The 19,227-nt window shown below is 43.5% G+C and overlaps 2 protein-coding genes across 4 annotated transcripts in view; one reads left to right on the top strand and one right to left on the bottom strand.

Moving 5' to 3' along the window:
• The window catches only part of ANXA13 (annexin A13), a 31,993-nt gene extending 15,601 nt beyond the window's left edge, over window positions 1–16,392 (bottom strand). The window contains exons 1-3 of one of the 3 annotated variants that reach the window (XM_064442128.1): window positions 15,999–16,392; window positions 10,348–13,182; window positions 8,604–8,678 (exon numbers count right to left, since the gene is read on the bottom strand). In XM_064442128.1, coding sequence (XP_064298198.1) covers window positions 8,604–8,678; window positions 10,348–10,362 — 90 coding nt within the window. In that variant the 5' untranslated portion in view covers window positions 10,363–13,182; window positions 15,999–16,392. Of the gene's footprint in view, window positions 1–8,603; window positions 8,679–10,347; window positions 14,493–15,998 lie in introns of those variants that run through there. The other 2 variants (XM_064442127.1, XM_009501094.2) reach the window with 2 other exon arrangements.
• Window positions 16,393–17,315: 923 nt separating this feature from the next.
• The window catches only part of FAM91A1 (family with sequence similarity 91 member A1), a 29,921-nt gene continuing 28,009 nt past the window's right edge, over window positions 17,316–19,227 (top strand). Inside the window, exon 1 of the mRNA XM_064442126.1 lies at window positions 17,316–17,509. Coding sequence (XP_064298196.1) covers window positions 17,438–17,509 — 72 coding nt within the window. The 5' untranslated portion in view covers window positions 17,316–17,437. The remainder of the gene's footprint in view (window positions 17,510–19,227) is intronic.

Below are 19,227 nucleotides of genomic sequence, written 5' to 3'. Positions count from 1 at the left end.
GTAGCACAGTTGCAACAGGCAGGAAAATGGTAGCACTAGTGACTGAAGTAACATTGTGGATTTATGAGGATTCATAAAGGCATAAAAAATTGCACTTCTTTTCAAGAGGAAAATAACGTGGAAGGGAAGGAAGGCCTGTTTCTTAATTATGTTCAGGTCATGTTTGTCTTAAAGCACCAGTGGAATCTATTGAATCAGCTCTGCTAAAGTCTGTCTTCAAATAAGTCACTGTAAAACATTAAATTATGTGCCTGGGGGATATCATTCTTATACTACTGTGTGTAATACTAGTATCAGCTTTATAGACAGGAAATCTGATACTCTGGGTAAGTGACTGCCAAAGCCAACTCCTGAGTCATCTGGAAAGACCTCATTAAAATTTGCTACCTGCTGGGTCTTGCCCACTAATGCAGCCTTCCCATGCAGGAGAGGGAGAGCTGTTTCAGAACTGTACTGCTTCCTACCACATGGATTCTCCTGCAAGGGATAAATGGCAAAAGAAGTTTATGTTTAATACCATTTGTAACTTGTAGGCACTTTTCTTTTAAAAATATGCACAGAATCACTTAATATAGTTCTTGTTTTAGAGTTAGGATCTTAGATTAGATTTTACTAGTGTGCTAGTTGAAGATTTTTAGATTTTTAATGACTTACAAGTGTTATAGCAATTTTGGTGATAGCATGATGTGGAGTCTGAAGTATCAGGTGGACAGATTGCATACAAATTTTGCAGCTGGACACAGCATGTAAGGGAATTGCTTTCACAAATTGGTTGAGCTCCATCTACTCAATTACTTGATTTTTCCTCTATATTTTTCTCCAATACTTCTATATTAATCATTGTAACCAGAGTTCTGGTGCTAAGAAATCCTCTTTTCACTTCCAGCCTAGCTGTATTTGTGGCCTGTATCCACTTGTTTTTTTCTGCCAAGTGTTCCTTAGCTGGAACAGTTTTTTGCCTCACTCCAGCATATTTTAGACAACAACCATTTTCCCTTGCAGCTTTGGCTAGAATTGCACAGAATTATTTCTATTAAACTGGACAGATTATAAGTGATCTAAAGCTAACACTTCTACCTTATTGTAAAGCACACCAAGTAGTTTTTCCTACTGCAAATTACACTTGACTTTAAGGAGATGTAAGATAAGTTTATAGTTGAAGATGGTCTGCAACGCTTAGAGAAGCATTTGGAGACTGTTCTTTGATATTTCAGCATGTGGAGCCCTTACACTGCACAAATAAACAGTTTAACAAAGAGGTCAGCAAAACTGAGAGACATGGGCAGGGTGGGGGGTGAGGAATAAGTGCTCTGGTGGGTTGAAGGCATCAGTAGTTAGAACTGGTGGGATGTTGCAATATATTGCAGACATTCCTGAAGATGAAATCAAATATCTTCCTTGAACTAAAGACAATTAAACTTGTAGTAGATACAAAGTGCTCATCTGTCAGGAGACAAGAACAGATGAAACACTACCATAAGCATGGCAGGTAGCTTCCTGTATTGCAAGAGAGAGACAACTTACCCTACCTGAAAAGAGCTGATAATACAGCTGAGCAATCACAGCTATTTTTCCATTTCCATATCTCAAGCGGATGCCACAACCATGCTCAGGAACAGAAGTTCATGGAGGAGTACTGTCAAAATAACAGAAAGGGTAGCTGCTCGGGATGCTGCTGACAGTGCTCATACACTGCAGCTCTGACACAGATCGATGCTGATAATGTACATGGACAAATGCAGATGCAGACCCTTACAAGCAAATCGCTAGGAAGAGCCATCAGGAATGTGACTGCTGACCAAAGCAGTGCAGATGCAGGTCTAGTAGAGATAAAGGGCTCTAAAGGGCTGGATTGATCCAGGGATGTTAACTGCCTATCCCAGTCTTCATTTTTGCCAGGTCCGTTTTATGTGCTTTGTTTAGTGGATGTCTAATTGCAAGCCTCTTTTTGGTTGCTGTTTTCATTTTCCTTTGGCTTAATAGGAAAAAAAAACATCTCAAAATGGCGGCACATCGAAGAGGCAGACTGACCCCAGCCATGCTCTTTACAGCACTGACTCCTGCACGTGAGAGGGGTCTGGAATAAAATTGAGGGCAGTATTCACTTGTCTAAATGTAGGTATCTGGTGCTGTTAGAGATTAGCCAGGGTAAGCTGCCCACTGCCTGCCAAAGATGAGTGGTCTCCTGTGGGACCTTCATCTGTCATCCTGGTGTGGATGTCTCACATACCTGAGGGCATCACCAGTGATTAATGAAGTGGGCAACAGAATCACACCACAGCTACTTCACCAGATTTCTCATTCTTCACATACATTTAATTATGTTCACAAAATTGCACTGGTAAAAACCAAGGTTTTAAAAAGAGTTACATTAACCAGTTCCACATACAACAATCTGAGCTTTCCTTTCTAGCAAGCAGGTGAGCACCAGAAACCTGCCTGGTTTCCCAGAGATTTACATCTCCTGTTTGGCTGATTTTGGGGCCTCTATTGCCTACTGCAGCTGAAGCAATTCCTGTAATGGGCACAGGCATAATGGATCATCACTGTGTGGATTCTCTGATGTTTTATAAAGGTTGAGCTCACGCCTCAGTCTTTTGTTCAGGGGATTTCTAATACAATCTCTCTCTTCTCAAGATTTTCAAGAAATGCAACAGGCACCTAATGATTTTGAGACTAACATCCTGCTGGTAAACGAATCTAAAAATTGTCCAGTGACTTAAAATATTTTTAGCTAGGGTAACAGATATATACCCACTGCAGTGTCATGCATCCTGTTTCTTTAGGAAGCGAAGCCCCAAACAATCCATAATGTCCCAAAGGTGATCACAGGAATGCCACAAAAACAAACAGACAAGCCAAAACAACTGAAAGCCTACCACAGGTTGGAAACCGTGGAAGCTGTTGAGATTTCTCAGCTTTCAGTGTGCATAGTCACAGAGTCACCAGTGCAAAGACCTTCGGGGAGCCTCGTCTCCAACTAATGAACCAGTTCTCCTCCAGCTCAGCACTGCCAGAGTGGTCAGGACTGGTTTGGGCAGAGCTGATCTTGCTGTAGGCAATGGATAAGTGAGCTGACATCTCAAGATGCCTTCCAAGTCTATGATTTTCTGTATTCCTCTTTTGTGTGGAGAGGAAAATTCGTTTTCTCTGTCTACCAAGAAGTGTCCCAAACCATCTAGTCACCTTATTAGCATAATAAACAACAGGACTGGGGTGTTCATCTCATTAGTTAAATAGTATCTAATATACTATGATCATGGAAGAAAGCTTCTGGCAAACCAACACCTACATGATTAATTTTTTATTAGCACACATATACTCAAGATTAATTATTTATCCCAGCAGAAACCTTTTATGAACTGTAATACAACTGGAATCCAAGGTTAACTAGGCTAACAGTACTGGATAGTTAAAAAAAAGGGCATGTTGTCTTAGAACTTGTGGTTTTAGTCTTCTAGTACATCACACATTGACAGGATAACATCTTGTTGGCAGAACAAACTCTAAACTCCCACCCAAAGGTACAGTCTTGGTGACAAACAGCCCAAATCTCATCACTCATTTTCAAGCATTTCCTTGTGTTAACAATAAAACACAAGAACAAACATGGGAGTAGGCTGCTGTATTTTGATTCTGATCTACTTCCAAGGACAGACTGAAAACGTGATGCTACGTTTGTACTTCATCAATAGTCTGATTTACTAAAACAGACATTTCCAGTCATAAAAAAAAATTTTCAACCTATTGTAATGCTACCTTAGGCCACTTTGAAGTGGGTCAATTTTTGGATCATAGCAGAAGGTATGAGCATAAGAAGAATAGTCACAGCCTCCTACAGCTATATAAGCTATATTATTGTTACGTAATAATGTCACCCTATTTTAAACCTATGCATTCCTAATAGAACATATATCTTCCTGCTTGTGTCAGTTAAAAATGCAGTTGAGACTGGAATGAACATCACAGAGAGGAGGAAAAGCCATTTCAGCAGTAGCATCTAACCTGCCTGACAATGGACATATAGCTCCCTCACCCATGGCAAAGAGCCTGGATGCACGCATCACACATCTCACAGCTGTGGGTGGGAGAGCTCTTGGAGCAGGCATGCAGAGGATTGCCCCTCCGCTGGGAGCCTCTGGCTTTGGACGAGGGCCCTGGGGCAAGCTGGCAACGGGACCTGGCAACCTGTGGCTGCTACCTGCAGCAGCAAGGCCCTGCGACACCAGCACAGCCCTGTCCCTGGCTGTGTCAGCCAACCTGGCACAGGGCTGCAAATATTCCTGGGAGCTCAGAAAGCTCCAGACCATCAATCAGAAAGGGCAGAAAAGCAGATAAAGCTAATTTCATTTCTGTGCATAGGTACTTCCATGGGAAAAACTTCCAAATTTTAGAGCTCTTTAATATAGTGGGGAAGCAAACGAAACAAAGAGCAATTATTGGTAGGCAAGGTCTTCATCTAACTAGGAAAGGCTGTTCAGGGGTGAGATACCTGGTCATTAGCAGATAGTGGGTTCACAATCTCCCATCATCCTTGCACCAAAGATGTTCTTCTGCAAGCTCTTCTTCAGTGAAATTCAAATAATTGGGCTCAATTATTCAGGCAGGAATTTATGTGCAATGTAAAGGCTTCTAGCACAGCAGCCAGAGTAGATGGGCGCTAACATTTAAAAAAAACAGAAGCGAACAGCTGCGGCATGTTGCAGTGGGGCGGTATCAGCAACCACCGGGGTTTGTGCAATAGTAATAAAAAGGTGGGGCTGGTGAACACCTTTTTGATGTGTGTCAATTGGCAAGCGCTACCTTAAGGACTACCTGTGTCCTTCTGACCACAAGGTTTCTTCCCCTGATGTTTTGTAAAATGTACCTGTCATTGTTGTTTCTTTGTGCAATTTTCTCAGTCAACCACAATATGTAAGTGGAAAATTGCCATCTGCCTCTTTGACTGCTCAGAGAATGGTATCAGTGCCTCTGAATGCCATCCGCCACCTGACAGGTAGGCTGTCACTCTCTGAAATCCTTACGGCTGTTTTAGGTCTAACAGCTGTACAACAGCAACACGCACTGTCAGGCTAGCTTGCTGCTGACAGTTTGTTGCTACCAAGAACAAAATTTCTGTATGAAGCCTATAGTGGATAATACAATATATGTAAGTCATGACTTCATTACTCAGCAGCCTTTGCAATGACTCAGTGACTCCTTCCAAACTGAGAGGTGCAAATAACCTTATTTTCTACATCTAAGACTAAAACTACAGTGACAAGAAGATCCTAATAGAATTAGTCACATTTACTTTTTCCTGTTACAAACAAGTGGCAACAGTGATGCTAGTTGCTCTGAGAGATATTTAAACTGCAAAATTAAAACAATATCTCTCCTACAACGTCCCTCCTCTTTCGAAGTATCTGTTAATATATAATTTCATAATAGTTTATGGCTAATTTTTCATCCACTCAATTTACTGATGCTCATCACCATGATAGAGAAGTCCACAATGAAGAGAAAAAAATGTTTGGAGGGGGTTGTCTCATGGCTGAATTTTACATTGTCCAGCATTAATGCAACTGAACCCTCTTGGTGGAACTTCCTAACACAGATTACATTTAAAATCATCTAGCTAGTGGGGTATCATGTGGTGGGAATGCCAAAGTTGCAAAACTGCAGCTTTTATTTCTAGAGGGCTCAATTAATCTGCTTAAACACAGATAATTTTGAGACGTGCCAGAGCACCTAGCACCTCCGTGGGGCTGGCAGAGGTGACACAGGGCTGACTGGGACCTGAATATCCTGATGTGGCAGCTGAAGCCGAGGCAGAAAAGGATACTAGAAACCTCCACAGACACCATGCGTTTAGTCATGAGTCATGCCTCGCATGACCTCCTTTTAACACTTACCTTGCAAATGGAAGCCACAAAAAAATAGCAAACAAATGGCTTTATTGACCTAGGACAAATCTAGAATTCCAAGTCTGGAATAATTCTCTGTTACGCTGGGATGGGCTTGTCTACTTTTATTGTACTGACCATAATGCCTGGTTGGAAAACACTTTGTATGCTGGGCCGTTAGGGATAATGATAACTACAATGATTGGAAACTGGCATATTCTACCTCTTTTTCAGCTGAGATACCACATCTTTGACTTGCATACTGATATAGAGGTAGCTCATGCGTTCTTAGGTCTTGTTAAAAATTTTATAGTCATTACCTCAACTAAGACTTGTGATGAGTTTTGGTAAGTTAACACTGATGGAACTGAAGTAAATCCTTGTGTATGCCAGCATGAAAGCTAACAAGACTTAAGTATACCTACCCAGGGCTGAAAAACATGGACACAATCTTTGGGAACATCATGCTGACTCTTTTATGTATTCTAAAGCTGAATTATTTAAAAGGAGAAGAACTGGAAGGATGACTGGGTGAGAAGAATCTCGTCAGGGGAGGCCCAAGATTACATGCTTCTCCCTTGGTCCCTTCATTGTTTTTAAAACATTCCTCTGCAAGATGCATTATCTAAATACAATCTATATATTCATAGATACATAGAAGGGCTGTTATATACAGGCATTGCATGTTTCATGTCTGACAAACTAACTGTGTCTACTGAACTTGGAGGTTTCTATGTCTAACTGCTTTCCACCTCATGGGGTAGAGGAAGTCTCAAGATACTTCCAGGTCAGCTGAGTCACCCAGAGCAGCAGTAATCAGTCTATTGCTTCAGTCAGTAGTCATAGTTAACAATAAAGGCAGAGTAATTTTTCTGGATAGTAACAAGAGAACTTGGTAGAATATACTAAAAAAGTTGTATACAAAGAAGAAGGTTAGAGTCCAGATATTTTGGATTTTTAATGTTTTTGTAAAACATAATTGTTTGCGCTGTTTACATTATGTAAAACATAAACGTAATGACCCTTTGCTACTTGATGGGTTCTTTTTCTTGCCACAAATGCATCATAAATTTTTCATGCATAGATGCTTGTTAACACCTACTGCAGCTGCACTCACAGGACAGCCTGAGACCGAAAAGGAACAGCACATATCCTGGATAAAAGGGGGCCATGGAAACGAAAAGAATCTACCACTGCTCTTCTCCAGTGCTGGGTGGCTGAACAAGAAGGTATTTCTGTCTTCTGCTGACTGTGGGCTTATGGCCAGAGACTGAACAAGAATCGACTGTCACTGAGTATTGGTCTACCAGGGGAAGCAACAAATAGCAATTGTTGAGCTTTGTGATGTGGTAATAAAATCACGCTGTGGTAAGTAATACTTGTGCTAAGGAAACATTTCTACAAGGATAGAAATGCCCACAGGCAACACAAAGGCCCCTGTCATGTTTGTGAGCTTATCCCCAGGAGGACCCCTCAGGCAGATGTGCTTTCCAGCTTATACCTACTTTTTTACCTTCAAGTTCTCAAACCTTCTGGCCCACGACAACCTGACACCCCCTTCTTACGTTATAGTCCTCCCTGGCAGAAGGTTTGGGCTGCTTTACAATGACAAGACGAAACTCAAGGGAGTCCCAGAGAACCTCAAAAAGTGGTTTCAATTAAAAACTAAGAACCCACCCACCCCCCGGATGAATTCAAGTCACAACCGTCACAGAGAACAACAGAATAATGCATAAAAAGTCTTCTTGGATTCTTGAGACAGAAGGTTAAAAACCAATTGCACAATTTCACGGAAGTCAAAACAGAACAAAATTTTCAAACCACCTTATAATCAAAAGCATTGCTGCTATTCCCAAAATGTCCCCAAAGCACCTTTCTTACAGCAGAGCAGCTACCCAGATTTTCTGGTGGATTGATTCTACCTGTGGTAATTTTGAAGACAGCAGAAGTACAGATAAGCTTGATGCAAGGCTGCAAACAGAGAAAATAATCAGAGACTTCAAATCGCTAAGGATGGAACAAAAAGTTTGTTCCATTGTAGGAAAAGGGACCAGATCAAGTTCAGAGAGCAAAAAGCATGTGGAAATATGCAGATGTGGAGCTGTAATGCACCAGGTACAGCTCTTAATCAAGAGCTCAGTTTCTAAGAGAAAGCTACACTTTCGAGCTGGTTGAAAATTTTTGTTGAAAGCATTTTTTTCAGTAAAATTTGTTACTCTTGTTCAAATTAACATGTTCAGGAAGATAATAATTTTGGTGAAAGCTGCATTTTAAAATGAGACGTTTTGATATAGCTGAAAAGTTCCACATTAACATCCACATAATGGAACCTTTTCTTTGAACAATGCTTAGCTTTCAGTGAAAACTTCATTTAATAATGACATTTTTAAACAAGTTGTAAAACCTAAATCCATTGAACCAAATAAAATACCTCATTTGACACAGATTTGATATTTCTCCCAGCAGAATCTGGGCTAGTCAAAAAAAATTTCACTTCTGACATTTCAAAGGAGACAAAATTTTGGAAGGATGCAGTACTCAACAGAATGAAACAACCCAGTTTTACCCAGCTTTCCAGTGTCAGTCTTGACCATGAAAGACTTTGACCATGAAAGTGCCTTTGTGCACTGCAGTGCCTCCCAAAGCCACCATAAACCACAGCAACATGTGCTGCAACATCATGGTGCCGCTTTCATCCTTCACAAAAAAAGTGCTTACTGGCTCATCTGCTGACAAACTGGTAGTCCCTACGGTTGGTTTCCGTACATCCTCTGTGAGACTGTAAGACTTGCTCTGGAGGTGTAAAAAACACAGTACATAAGACACTCATGAACCTATGATTGCAAAACATGAGATTAGGATAAAGAACAAACTGCAGCTTAAAAGCTGTTATGAACTTAATATTTTCAGGCTGTTCCAGAAGCGGTTCTCTGATACAGATGCAGGCATTTCTCCAAGATTAATTCTAATTTTCTAAGGAAAAACACAGAATTATGCAATTCCCAGATGAGTCATGGGCTGAATCATGGGTTTCTAGTCCAACATGGGCTCACCCCTCTTTCCACTGAAGCCTACAGCACAATTCCGGTGTACTGCACCTACGTCCAGGCTACCTAGTCCAGCATGGAGCTCATACAACTGCTAAACCTGCCTGAGAAGCAGTGCTGAGATCTCTCTTGCCATAGATAGACCTCAGTTGGCTAGATTAAACTTAAATTGAATATGCTTCAGTGTGGTGTCCAGCGAAAGGCTCTCCAACAACCCCAGAATGTATGCTTATGTGGACACACAGGGCTCTGCAGCAGGAGCCTTCTTGGCCTTCTTTCCTATGCAAAGACTGGTTGCTGAACTGCTTGCTTCTCTCCCCTTACACAAGCATCCAGGCCACAAAAGGATGGTGAGGAGATGGGACCATCTACCCTTTCACAGGGAGACAAAAAGCTCCTTGGCTTAGCAGCTGGAGCTTTGCACAAATGGTACCGGCTGTCTTGCTCAGTCTGGCAGATAAAATGTCCTGAAGAGCCGGTCCAAAAGCAGCAGATGTTTGGCATCTCTCAAGGCCTTGCTGAATTTGAATTAAAAAAATAGTCACGTAATAAAATAATGCAAATCTTAGAGAAACTAAGCAACATGCTTAAAGAAACAGCAAACATGCTGTCTTTTATTGATACATACTGTAAAACTGCAGGTTTTCAGCATTCAAGGAGAAAATGTGCTGCTGAATAAATATTGCCTTTTATCCATCTGTTTTAAAATTGGAGCTAAAAAACCCCAACTTCTTCAGCACAAGCTACTTAACTTTGAGAAGGACCTATCGTTCATGGCTACCACACACAAACTTTTGACAATCAGGTTGTTTTGAGGTTAAATATCTTTACGCAGCTTTAGCTATTGATTATTAAACACCCATATGTTAGCCAAAAATTGTCTCAGTCAAAACTTATATGGTAATTTGATGTAGTAAGTCCCAACACCTGGATTTTAATCAGGCCCTTATGTGAGCACCACACTTTGAGATTACTCCTGTCCCTACTGTTCAGTGATAAACTTAGCCAAATTTTGAAAGTGTTGGCCTTTGGGACCCAAAGTTTTTCATACATCTTTAGGAAATTACTTTAGTGTTCAGAACGTTCCAACTCAAATTTGCTAAACTAGCTAAAATTAGTTTTCCCATGACATCCTACACATAATTTCTTTTCATTAAAATTGAAGTCCTGCCCTTTTCAACTAAGCTACAATGAAAGTTAAGACACTCAGCCTGTGTGTTACAGTAATTGCTTTATTATTCATGTACTGCAATTAAGCAATATTACCAGCTACATACAAGTCTCCCACCCACACTTAAAATAGATTTTGAGGTTAAATCTTCATTTGCAGCTGTATTAATGTCATTTAAAGTGAAAATGGGCAGAAATAAAAACAGGAAATCTTTGCATTCTCAACAATCCAAATAACTACTTACATGTGAACTGCCCATATTTGCTTAGCCTGAACGTGGAAGATGCAACTCCTCTGTTCTTCAGTGAAACAAGCATTCAGATAGAATAGTCAACTTTTACTAGGGTAGCTAAATCCTACCCAACCCCGGGTTAATCAATAACTTCTGACATTATTTAAATTCTAATCATGTCAAGGTGGGGCATATTCATCATTGCACAGTGACTTTATTATCCGTATTATCTAATATCACATCCTGTTGGGTCATGGAGTTGGCTGCTTTCTCCAGGAAAAATCAAGATTTCAAAATATAAGCCTCAAGATTATGCATACTTATTTATCTAATTGTTATTACAATGACTTAAAACATATAGCTGTGGTAGAGCCCAATACAAGCTTTCCAAACATTTTAGAAAGAAGGATGCCTCTTCTGAAGAGTTTATATCAGACCTTATGGGATTTAGTGGCATTTAATATGTCATTGAGGATCCTCAGCTCCTATAAAATATTTTGAACAGAAACTCACTGCTTTTTTTTGGGTCTACATGGCAAGGTTTTGGTAGAGGGGGGGTTGCAGGCGTAGCCTCTGTGAGAAGAGACCAGGGGTTGCCTCCATGCTGGACAGCGCCAGTGCCAGCTGACTCCAGAATGGACCCACCACTGGACAAAGCTGAGCCCCATCAGCGATGTTGGTGGTGCCTCTGTGATAACATATTTAGGAAAGGGTGAAAAATACTGCATAGCAGCTGTGAGAGAGGAATGACAAAAATGTGAGAGAAAGAGCCCTGCAGACACCAAGGTCAGCGAAGAAGGAGGGGGAGGAGGTGCTCCAGGCACCAGAGCAGAGATTCCCCTGCAGCCCATGGAGAAGACCATGGGGAAGCAGGTTGTTCCCCTGCAGCCCATGGAGGTCCACAGTGGAGCAGATATCCACCTGCAGCCTGTGGTGGACCCCACACCGGAGCAGGTGGATGTGACCTTAGGGAAGCTGCAGCCTGTGGAGAGCTCATGCAGGAGCAGGTTTTCTGGCAGGATCTGTGACCCTGTGGGGGACCCATGCTGGAGCAGCAGAAGAACAGGAGGAGGAAGGAGCAGCAGAGATGAAGTATTATGAACTGACCGCAACCCCCAATCCCTGTCCCTTGGCACTGCTCGGAGGAAGGAGGTGGAAAGGTTGGGAATGAAGGAGTGAAGTTGACCCTGGGAAGAGGTGGGGGGAGGAAGGTGTTTTTAGTTTTGTCTTTGTTTCTCACTATCCTACTCTATTTTTAATTGGCAATAAATTAATTTCCCTAAGTCAAGCCTGTTCTACCCATGACAGTAACTGGTGAACAATCTCCCTGTCTGTATCTCACCCCATGAGCTTTTTCATCTTTTTTTTCTCCTCCTGTCCTTTTGAGAAGGGAGAGTGAGAGAGCAGCTTGGTGGTCACCTGGCAGCCAGCCAAGGTCCTGCTTTAGACCTCAGGTAGGACACCCAGAGAAAAATATGAGAAGAAAACAAGTATGCTTGCATTTATAGCAGGTTGGGGGCGGGAATCTATGTGATTATCTAAACAGTAAGCAAAAGAAAATCACTGTGTTACCAAAAGTGTGGTAGTAATTCTAGGTTTTAAATGGTTTGACAGACAGACTGCAGAGACCTCACTACCATTCAAACACACTTAAAAATAAATGATCAGCTTTGATTATGGTGTTTGAACATATGCAATGTAAAGATCAAATGTGAATATGAAGAATTTTATTCAGAATTCAATACTTTGTGGTAACATACTGTCTCAAAGGCATCTTCAAAGCCTTTACTGAGCTGGGAACTACCCACTTCCTTCATAATATTTTTGGGAATAAAGCTGTCCCAACTGACATTAAAGGAAATACTGAAGTTAAAGAGAAAGCAACTGCAGGGTTTCTCTGGAATCTGTCAGGTCGGAGCTCAAATACAGACTGGTAATCCTACTGCTTTTACTGGTTGTGAGTGAAATACTGCAGTCCATAAGGCAAAACTCGTTGAAGATTTAAAACAAACAGCAGGTTGAGTCATACTATATCGCGCTGTGCATGCAAATGGTCTATCTAAACGTACAAATAGGGTATCAGTAGAAAAACTATGTGCTACTCCCACTCATCATTTTGATTGACTTAGCAAATGTACTGGGAGTGTAAAAGTTTGTATAATTAACAAAAATTAAGGATTGCATGGTAGTTTTCAGCTTTGTAGATAGCAGGACTGACTCCCTGTTAAAGACCTGAGGACCATCCTCCAGGCAAAAAGATAGAGGCATCTCTTGGTATCTAATGAATGGAGTCCACCTCCATCTATTTCTTCCTTCTTTTGCCAGCAGGATGGAAAACTGAGGTGTGGATATTATGCCATGGCAAGATCGAGCCCGCTGAACGCAGGGAAGGCACATAGGGCTTTTCGAAATGGACATTCTCCTCTGAAAGGTGCAGTGGAGAGAACTCAAAGAGGTGAAAAGGAGATGAAACATGATACCAGTTAAGAAACACCACACACTGCAGAGCACAACTGTAAACTGATAACACTCCTACTCTGGAGGTTATTGCTGGCGACCACCCAGTGAGTCTTTGCTCTAAAGGTAATCACAGAATTGGTTAAAGCTGATGGGCCTTAACAGAGGCTAAATGGAGGAGTCAATAAAATCTTCAGTCTAGTAAAGTAAGTGAAATAATAAAGGACCAAGGCAGCAACAGGTAAGATATAAGTGAAGCTGAGCTTTATATGCTTTTTGCAGAGGATATTTGTGGCAGCAGTGGGCCCACATGGCTGGGCAGCGGGATGGTGCTTCGCCTGTCTTCAAGAAGAGGCAGAACTTTCCCTGGAGAGACAGGCACCTGGATTTCTGTGTGACAGAGAAACATGGCTTGTGGATTACATCAGAGTCAACGGAATCAATGCCTTCACCAACCTTGACTGCAGCATTGGTATGCGCCGTGAAATGGCTCTTACAATGGTAGCAGTGCCTAGCATTCCTGTTCAACTCTGCTGATCCCTGGTGAATCTGTGCAAGATTGAGAATTTTCAGAAAGTAAAGACAACCACAAGAATTCTGAACAGTATTTGGAGATTTATCCAGACCAGACAAAAAGGGCAGTGGGTTGACCAGAGACTGAGAAGGCACTATCAGGGACCGAAACATTTTCAGACAAGTTTATCAAGACATTCACCTCCAGGGATAACCTGCAGGAAGGACTTAAGCTTTCAAGTATTCACTTTGGAGAGGAATTTAAGGGGTTGAAAGCTGGAGTGGAAGTCCTAAATAAACAATTCAGCCCGCCAACAAACGTGGCTAAAACCAGGCATTTACAATGAATTTGTCCCCAGTTAGAAGTCAGCGTCCTTGAAGGAAGTCACTGTCCTATTTCTGGATTTGCAAGAAACCCCATTATTCTTGAGGAAAGAATTCCCTGGGAATTATTTGGTCTTGAGATCAAATCAACTGTTGCCAATCTGGATAAGCAGCTCAGGGGTGCTGCACAAATCTCTCCTGAGAAAGAGACAAGAGTCATCTTGGAGACTAGATATTCTTCACGGGTTGTTAAAGGTGTCATGCAGCTGATCAGGCCAGACAGGACTAGAAGGAATGCGAATAAAGGATCTCAGTGCAACTTCTCAGTGCAGGTGCTCGGTTCATAGGAGAGCTGCACTTACTCAGCTCCGCTGAATTCAGAGCACTGTGTTTTACTCTGTAGATATCCCTCAGCTACCTGTCAGGGGAAAAAGCAAACTAGCAGGCCCCCACGAGTCCATCAAGCTTGTTGAGCATGCTGGAATCAACTTCTGTCTCAGGAAATACAGGAAGTCACTAAAGGAAGCCAAGCTGCTACTCCTGATTTTAAACAAGGAGGAACTGGCTGTAAATTCAAAAGGGGAAGGTAGTTTGTTTGAAAGCGGTAATGTCACATGGAGTTAACTTATTGCAAGGAAAAGCACAAAAGACTTGTCATATGGAAAAGCAGACTTTTGAAAAGTCAGTGAACCAAAAGATAATCTTCTTTGAAAAGGTGACCTCAAGAACGAAGGCTGTTGAGAATAACTGGAAGCAAATATATAAAAAACCAACAAGCAAGTTTTCTCTGTAGGAAGGAAAGACAGGAAGTACAGTAAGAAAAATGTGTAGCAATAAGTCCACAACAAGTGCTCTTTAAGAAGATGAAACTCCAAAAGACAATAAACCATAACTGAGGCTGCAAGTATGTACAGAGAACAAGAATGCAAGGATCAATTTAGAAAAGCAAATGGACAGAATGAGTTATGAGCAGCAAGAGGCATCAAAGGCAAAAAGAAGATGGTCTAAAGATAGTTCAGAAGTAAGAGATAACCAAAGGTAAGTGGAGATTTATTACAAATTGTGGAAGGAGAGCAGCTAATGGATGATGCACATCAGCCTAAAGTGTTTTGCTTTTCCTTGCAAAGGAAGATTATTCCTACCAGAAATTAATGCATTTAAGTAAGTAGTCATGTGTACCAACCAGAATAGAAAAAAAAAAAATAATAAAATGAATATTTGGTATATATAGTCAGTGGCACAGGTATGCTGAGTGTCAAACTAGGGGTAGCAACATCTGAACCAGAGCTGACTACCCGTGAGCACTAACGCAAGTCAGGGAAAGATGTAAATGACTGGAGAAGGCTACACATAATGCCTGTGTTCCAGGATAAATCTGCTTATTGCTGCAGCTCCTGAAGGGTCAGCTGGAGAAACTGTAAACTGCGCAACATCCTACACATACATATCCACTCTGAGGAGCAGACTTGGGAGGGAGTGGATGTGGTTTTAACAATATCCTAAGGTTTGGAAAAAAGGATCAGTGGCTGATCCTCACTGCTCTCTGTATTTGACATACATGATTTAAACCGATGTGATTATAACTTCAGAGTTCCATGAGTTCAACTGAAAGCACAGCAGTTCAGAGTGTTTTGTATATGACCTTCATTTAGAAAATGATTTTGAATCAGTTGTCTGCAAATTCTCCAACTTGTTAATAAACACAGAACAATTTTGTTTTATTGTACCCTTTTTGGTAATAAATTAAAATCCTGTTAAAAACCAGTACTTCCACTATTGGCTTCTATCACAGCTCTGCTCAATTATTCTGCCTCTCTGAAGATCTACCCTACATCAATTGTTTCTTTCTAATTTTCTTGGTTTTTATTCCCTTTTGCTAGTGTCATCACTGAAGAGTCTGAGACACTTCATTATATAGGAATATAATGGAATAGGAATACTGCTTAGAATCCTGTTATTCTGAGCACCTGAATTTTGAGCTTGTGGATTCTCATATCTGTGTCTTACTAAAAGTATTATTCAGGTGCTGGTACCACTAACAAGATAATTTACCTCAGAACCATCAAAGAAAAAAAATTGTCCTGCCCTTCTGAGAGAGGTGTGTCTAATTGCTGATATCAAAAGTAAACAGACAGTACCAGCCAAAGACCTGTACCATCTGGTTTATGTGGCAATGGGCAAGGCAAAAAGGGTTTCTTATTAATGTCTTTTCATAGTTTATTTATAAACCAATGTTGGGTGTGACAGAGAAAGGCTCATAAGAAACCTGACAACTGCGGTTAAAAGAATTAAGGATGAAGTCAGCTTGGCAGGCTGTGACTCTGTTTCTGGACTGAGTCCTGCCAGTGATATGAGCAGGGAGGCCTTACCTGACGCTCTGGAGATTGGGCGAGCTGGTCGCCATCTCAGCTGCAGGGATCTCTGTGTGTCAGCACCATCGGGCACGTCCACAGCCTGAGGCTTTGTGTCTCTGCACTTATGTGGAAGCGGGATCCTGAAGATATCAGTGACGCGGAAGAAGAACTGTCTCTGTAGTTCTCTGGGGACCTGCTTGAAGATAACAGAGCACTGAGTTCCTTTATATTGCTTTGGCCCCTTTTCAGCTCTGCCACCACTGCTCCAAGGTTACTACTGAGCATGCAGGATAACAGCCTTAAAAACTGAATGGCACAAGTGATCAGGGGCTCGCTTGCTGTGTTTATTCTACTTATACACCAAATCATACACTAAAATGTTTTGTAGGGTTAAAAATATAGAGCCCTTCCCCCATCTGTAATTCCCTGGCGCTTAAACAATAGAAAAATGCTTCTGCACAGGACGTTGGTGCCAATTTTGACACTGATAAGACTTTAAATGACTCACAAAGACCTATGTCCGAAGACAAGGAGGGGTACCCTGCTGCTATTTTATTTGAAGCAGTTTCCTTGACGATATTAACCCACTGGCTCAGAGCCCTGTGTGAATAGGGCAGGCTGCTGCTGGCACTCAGGTCTGCAAGCTTTTGGCGCGGACGCAGTCGGCGTCGCCCACGGCCGCTACTAGATGAAACGGTCTTGCTCATTCCTTGCTGCGATATGCTTATTTCTGCTCCCGTCCCTGCCCTTGCTTTGAGCAGTCACTAGCCTTTGTCCGCGCGTGTTGCGGAATGCACTTGGAAACCGATGTTAAAACTAATCAAGCAGGTAACAGAGGTGTTTTAAGCTCGTATCCGTCGCCAACCCCCGCCAGCCCACGGACGGCTGTGGCGGTGCCCGGGGGAAGCGGCCAAGGGGAGGGAAGACCTTCCCAGGGCACGACCACCGGCGCCTTAAATACATACAAACACACGGCGGGTAAGGCCCCGCCGCCGGCTGCCGGTGCAGTGACCGAACGCGCTGGCGGCCAAGCGCAGGCCTGGCCTCCGCTTGCAGCGGCTTACTACAACAGACCGAAACACCCTGGCCACGCTCCCCTGCGCCCGGCGCGGCGGGGTACGACAGCGGACACCGGGGCTCACCCGGGCGGGGCAGCGGCTGCCGAGCCCCCCCACAGCCCACAGCCCGCCGCCCGCCGCCGCTGAGGCTGGCCGCCGCCGCCGCCGCGCGCATGCCCCGCTGCCCCCACCCCGCCCCTGGCCGCGTGCCGAGGCGGTGTCCGCCCGTCTCCCCGCCCCGCCGGACCTGGCGTCTGCAGGCGCTTCCGGGGCGGGGGCGTAACGCGGAAGCAGCGGAGGGCAGGGCGGCCCCGGGGCTGGAGCGCGTCCCGGGCTGGAGCGCCTCCCGGCGGCGGGGCCCCGCGGTGCGGCGCGGTGCGGCCGGGCCTCCTCGCCATGAACATCGACGTGGAGTTCCACATCCGCCACAACTACCCCTGGGCCCGGCTGCCGGCCAGCGTCAAGCAGGTGCCGGCGCGGAGGGCAGCGTGCGGGCTGCCGAGCTCCCGGCCCGGGGAAGCGGGGGGCCTGGGGGGCGGGGGAATCAGCCCTGCCGGCGCCGGAGGGGGGCCGCGGGGCGTCTGCGTGGGGGGGTATGTCTGTGCGTCGTGGTAGGTCGGGGGTCTGCGTGTGGGTGGGGGTCGTAGGAGGTGTGCGACCCCCCGCCCCGTGGGGAGGCGGGCTGTGTGCGCGGGGGGTGCCTCTTCCAGGAGAGTGGGACGTGAGGGCGGTGTGGGGTGTGTGTGTGTGAAGAGTGGGGGAGACGCGCGTGTGGTCGTGGCGGCCGCTGTGCGGGGCCGTAGGGGCGGTTTGGGGTCTCCGCGGGCAGAGGGGGTGCGGGGGTGCTCTCGCAGCTCGTGCAGGCGCCGGGCCAGCCGAGGGGTGTCCCACCCGGCCCCCTGGATGGCGCGAGGTGAGCCAGGACAGGTGTCACCGGAGGGTCGTGCAGCCCTGCCGGTCGGTAGCTGGGGAACTGTTGCAGTGAGTGGCTTGTGGAAAAGAAAACCTCATGAAATTTTGATTTGATGGATTTAATGGGCCTCTGATAGCAGAAGGGAGGTATTCTGTCAGATTGAGATGTTCTCGGCTCCAAAGGCTTACACAGCTCAAAAGCAGATGCTGAAAAACCATTCCTGCTTTTGCACAAAGGAAGGATGGAGAGGATGAGTAGTGGCTGCAGGCCCTGAGTAATTGAATTCCATGAGTTTGAGATTTCCAGAGCTGTAAGAGGGGCATGAATGATGATTACCTGCCCAGCTGAGTGCCATACTGTTGGCTCTGTGATTCAGGATAGAAAATATACCAGTATTTAATGCATTATTTTCTTTAATGTAACTTCTGGAATACTGTTTTGTTTACTTTAGTGTTAGAATAGTCCTTAATATTTATGTACGTGGAGCAAATACTTGGATCCCTCTTTGGATATTTAATCAGTTATGGACCCTGCCTGTGACATCAGGTGTCTCTTTTCTAAAACCTGATTCTACAGTATGTGTGCAACTTACTTGTTTATCCCATATATGCAGTAAAGTACCTTTTTATCTAAGGATTTTTTTTTTAATATGCGCATCAGTGAGAGAGCCAGGAGAGGGGAAAAAGCCCCCAAAACAGATCACTTGTTGCAGATGCAGAGTAGAAGAGTAATAGGAATAATTTTGAGGGGCCAGCTTTTGAAATAAGGCATTTAAAGCATCAACCAAGATTCATATTTAAAGCATCAGCCAAAGTTATCTTTTTATGTTCTTTCATGATAGTTAAGTAATGTGCTGTGCTTATGGCTTAATCTTGTGTCCTAGGATCGCTTGATTGCCTTACTTGTGTGAAGTTACAACTTGAGCTATTAATTATTTTTTGCATTATAAGCTTCTTCATTGCAGAAGTTGAAGCTTCGCATGTCATCCACCAAGCTTGGTTTATGCTACACTAATTCTGGGTAATTCTTCAAGGCTGCAAGGCGCTTGGTAATTTAAAATTGGTGTTTTACCAATGCTTGGTAAAATGCTTGTTGCTTTGTGCCTTCTAAAACACTATTTAAAACCTTTTGATTTGAGGATTAGATGCTCCCTTTTTTATCAGAACGGTACTAGGGGTAAAAAAAAAAGATTATTGCTTAAATCTGCACCCCGCTTAGAGAGACCTATTTCACTAAAGCTATTGATCTTGTGCAGGGACTAAAGATACCACTG

The sequence above is a fragment of the Phalacrocorax carbo genome, chromosome 2 (assembly GCF_963921805.1).
Source record: "Phalacrocorax carbo chromosome 2, bPhaCar2.1, whole genome shotgun sequence".
Classification (NCBI taxonomy): Eukaryota; Metazoa; Chordata; class Aves; order Suliformes; family Phalacrocoracidae; genus Phalacrocorax; species Phalacrocorax carbo.
This window is presented reverse-complemented; position numbering and strand designations above follow the sequence as displayed.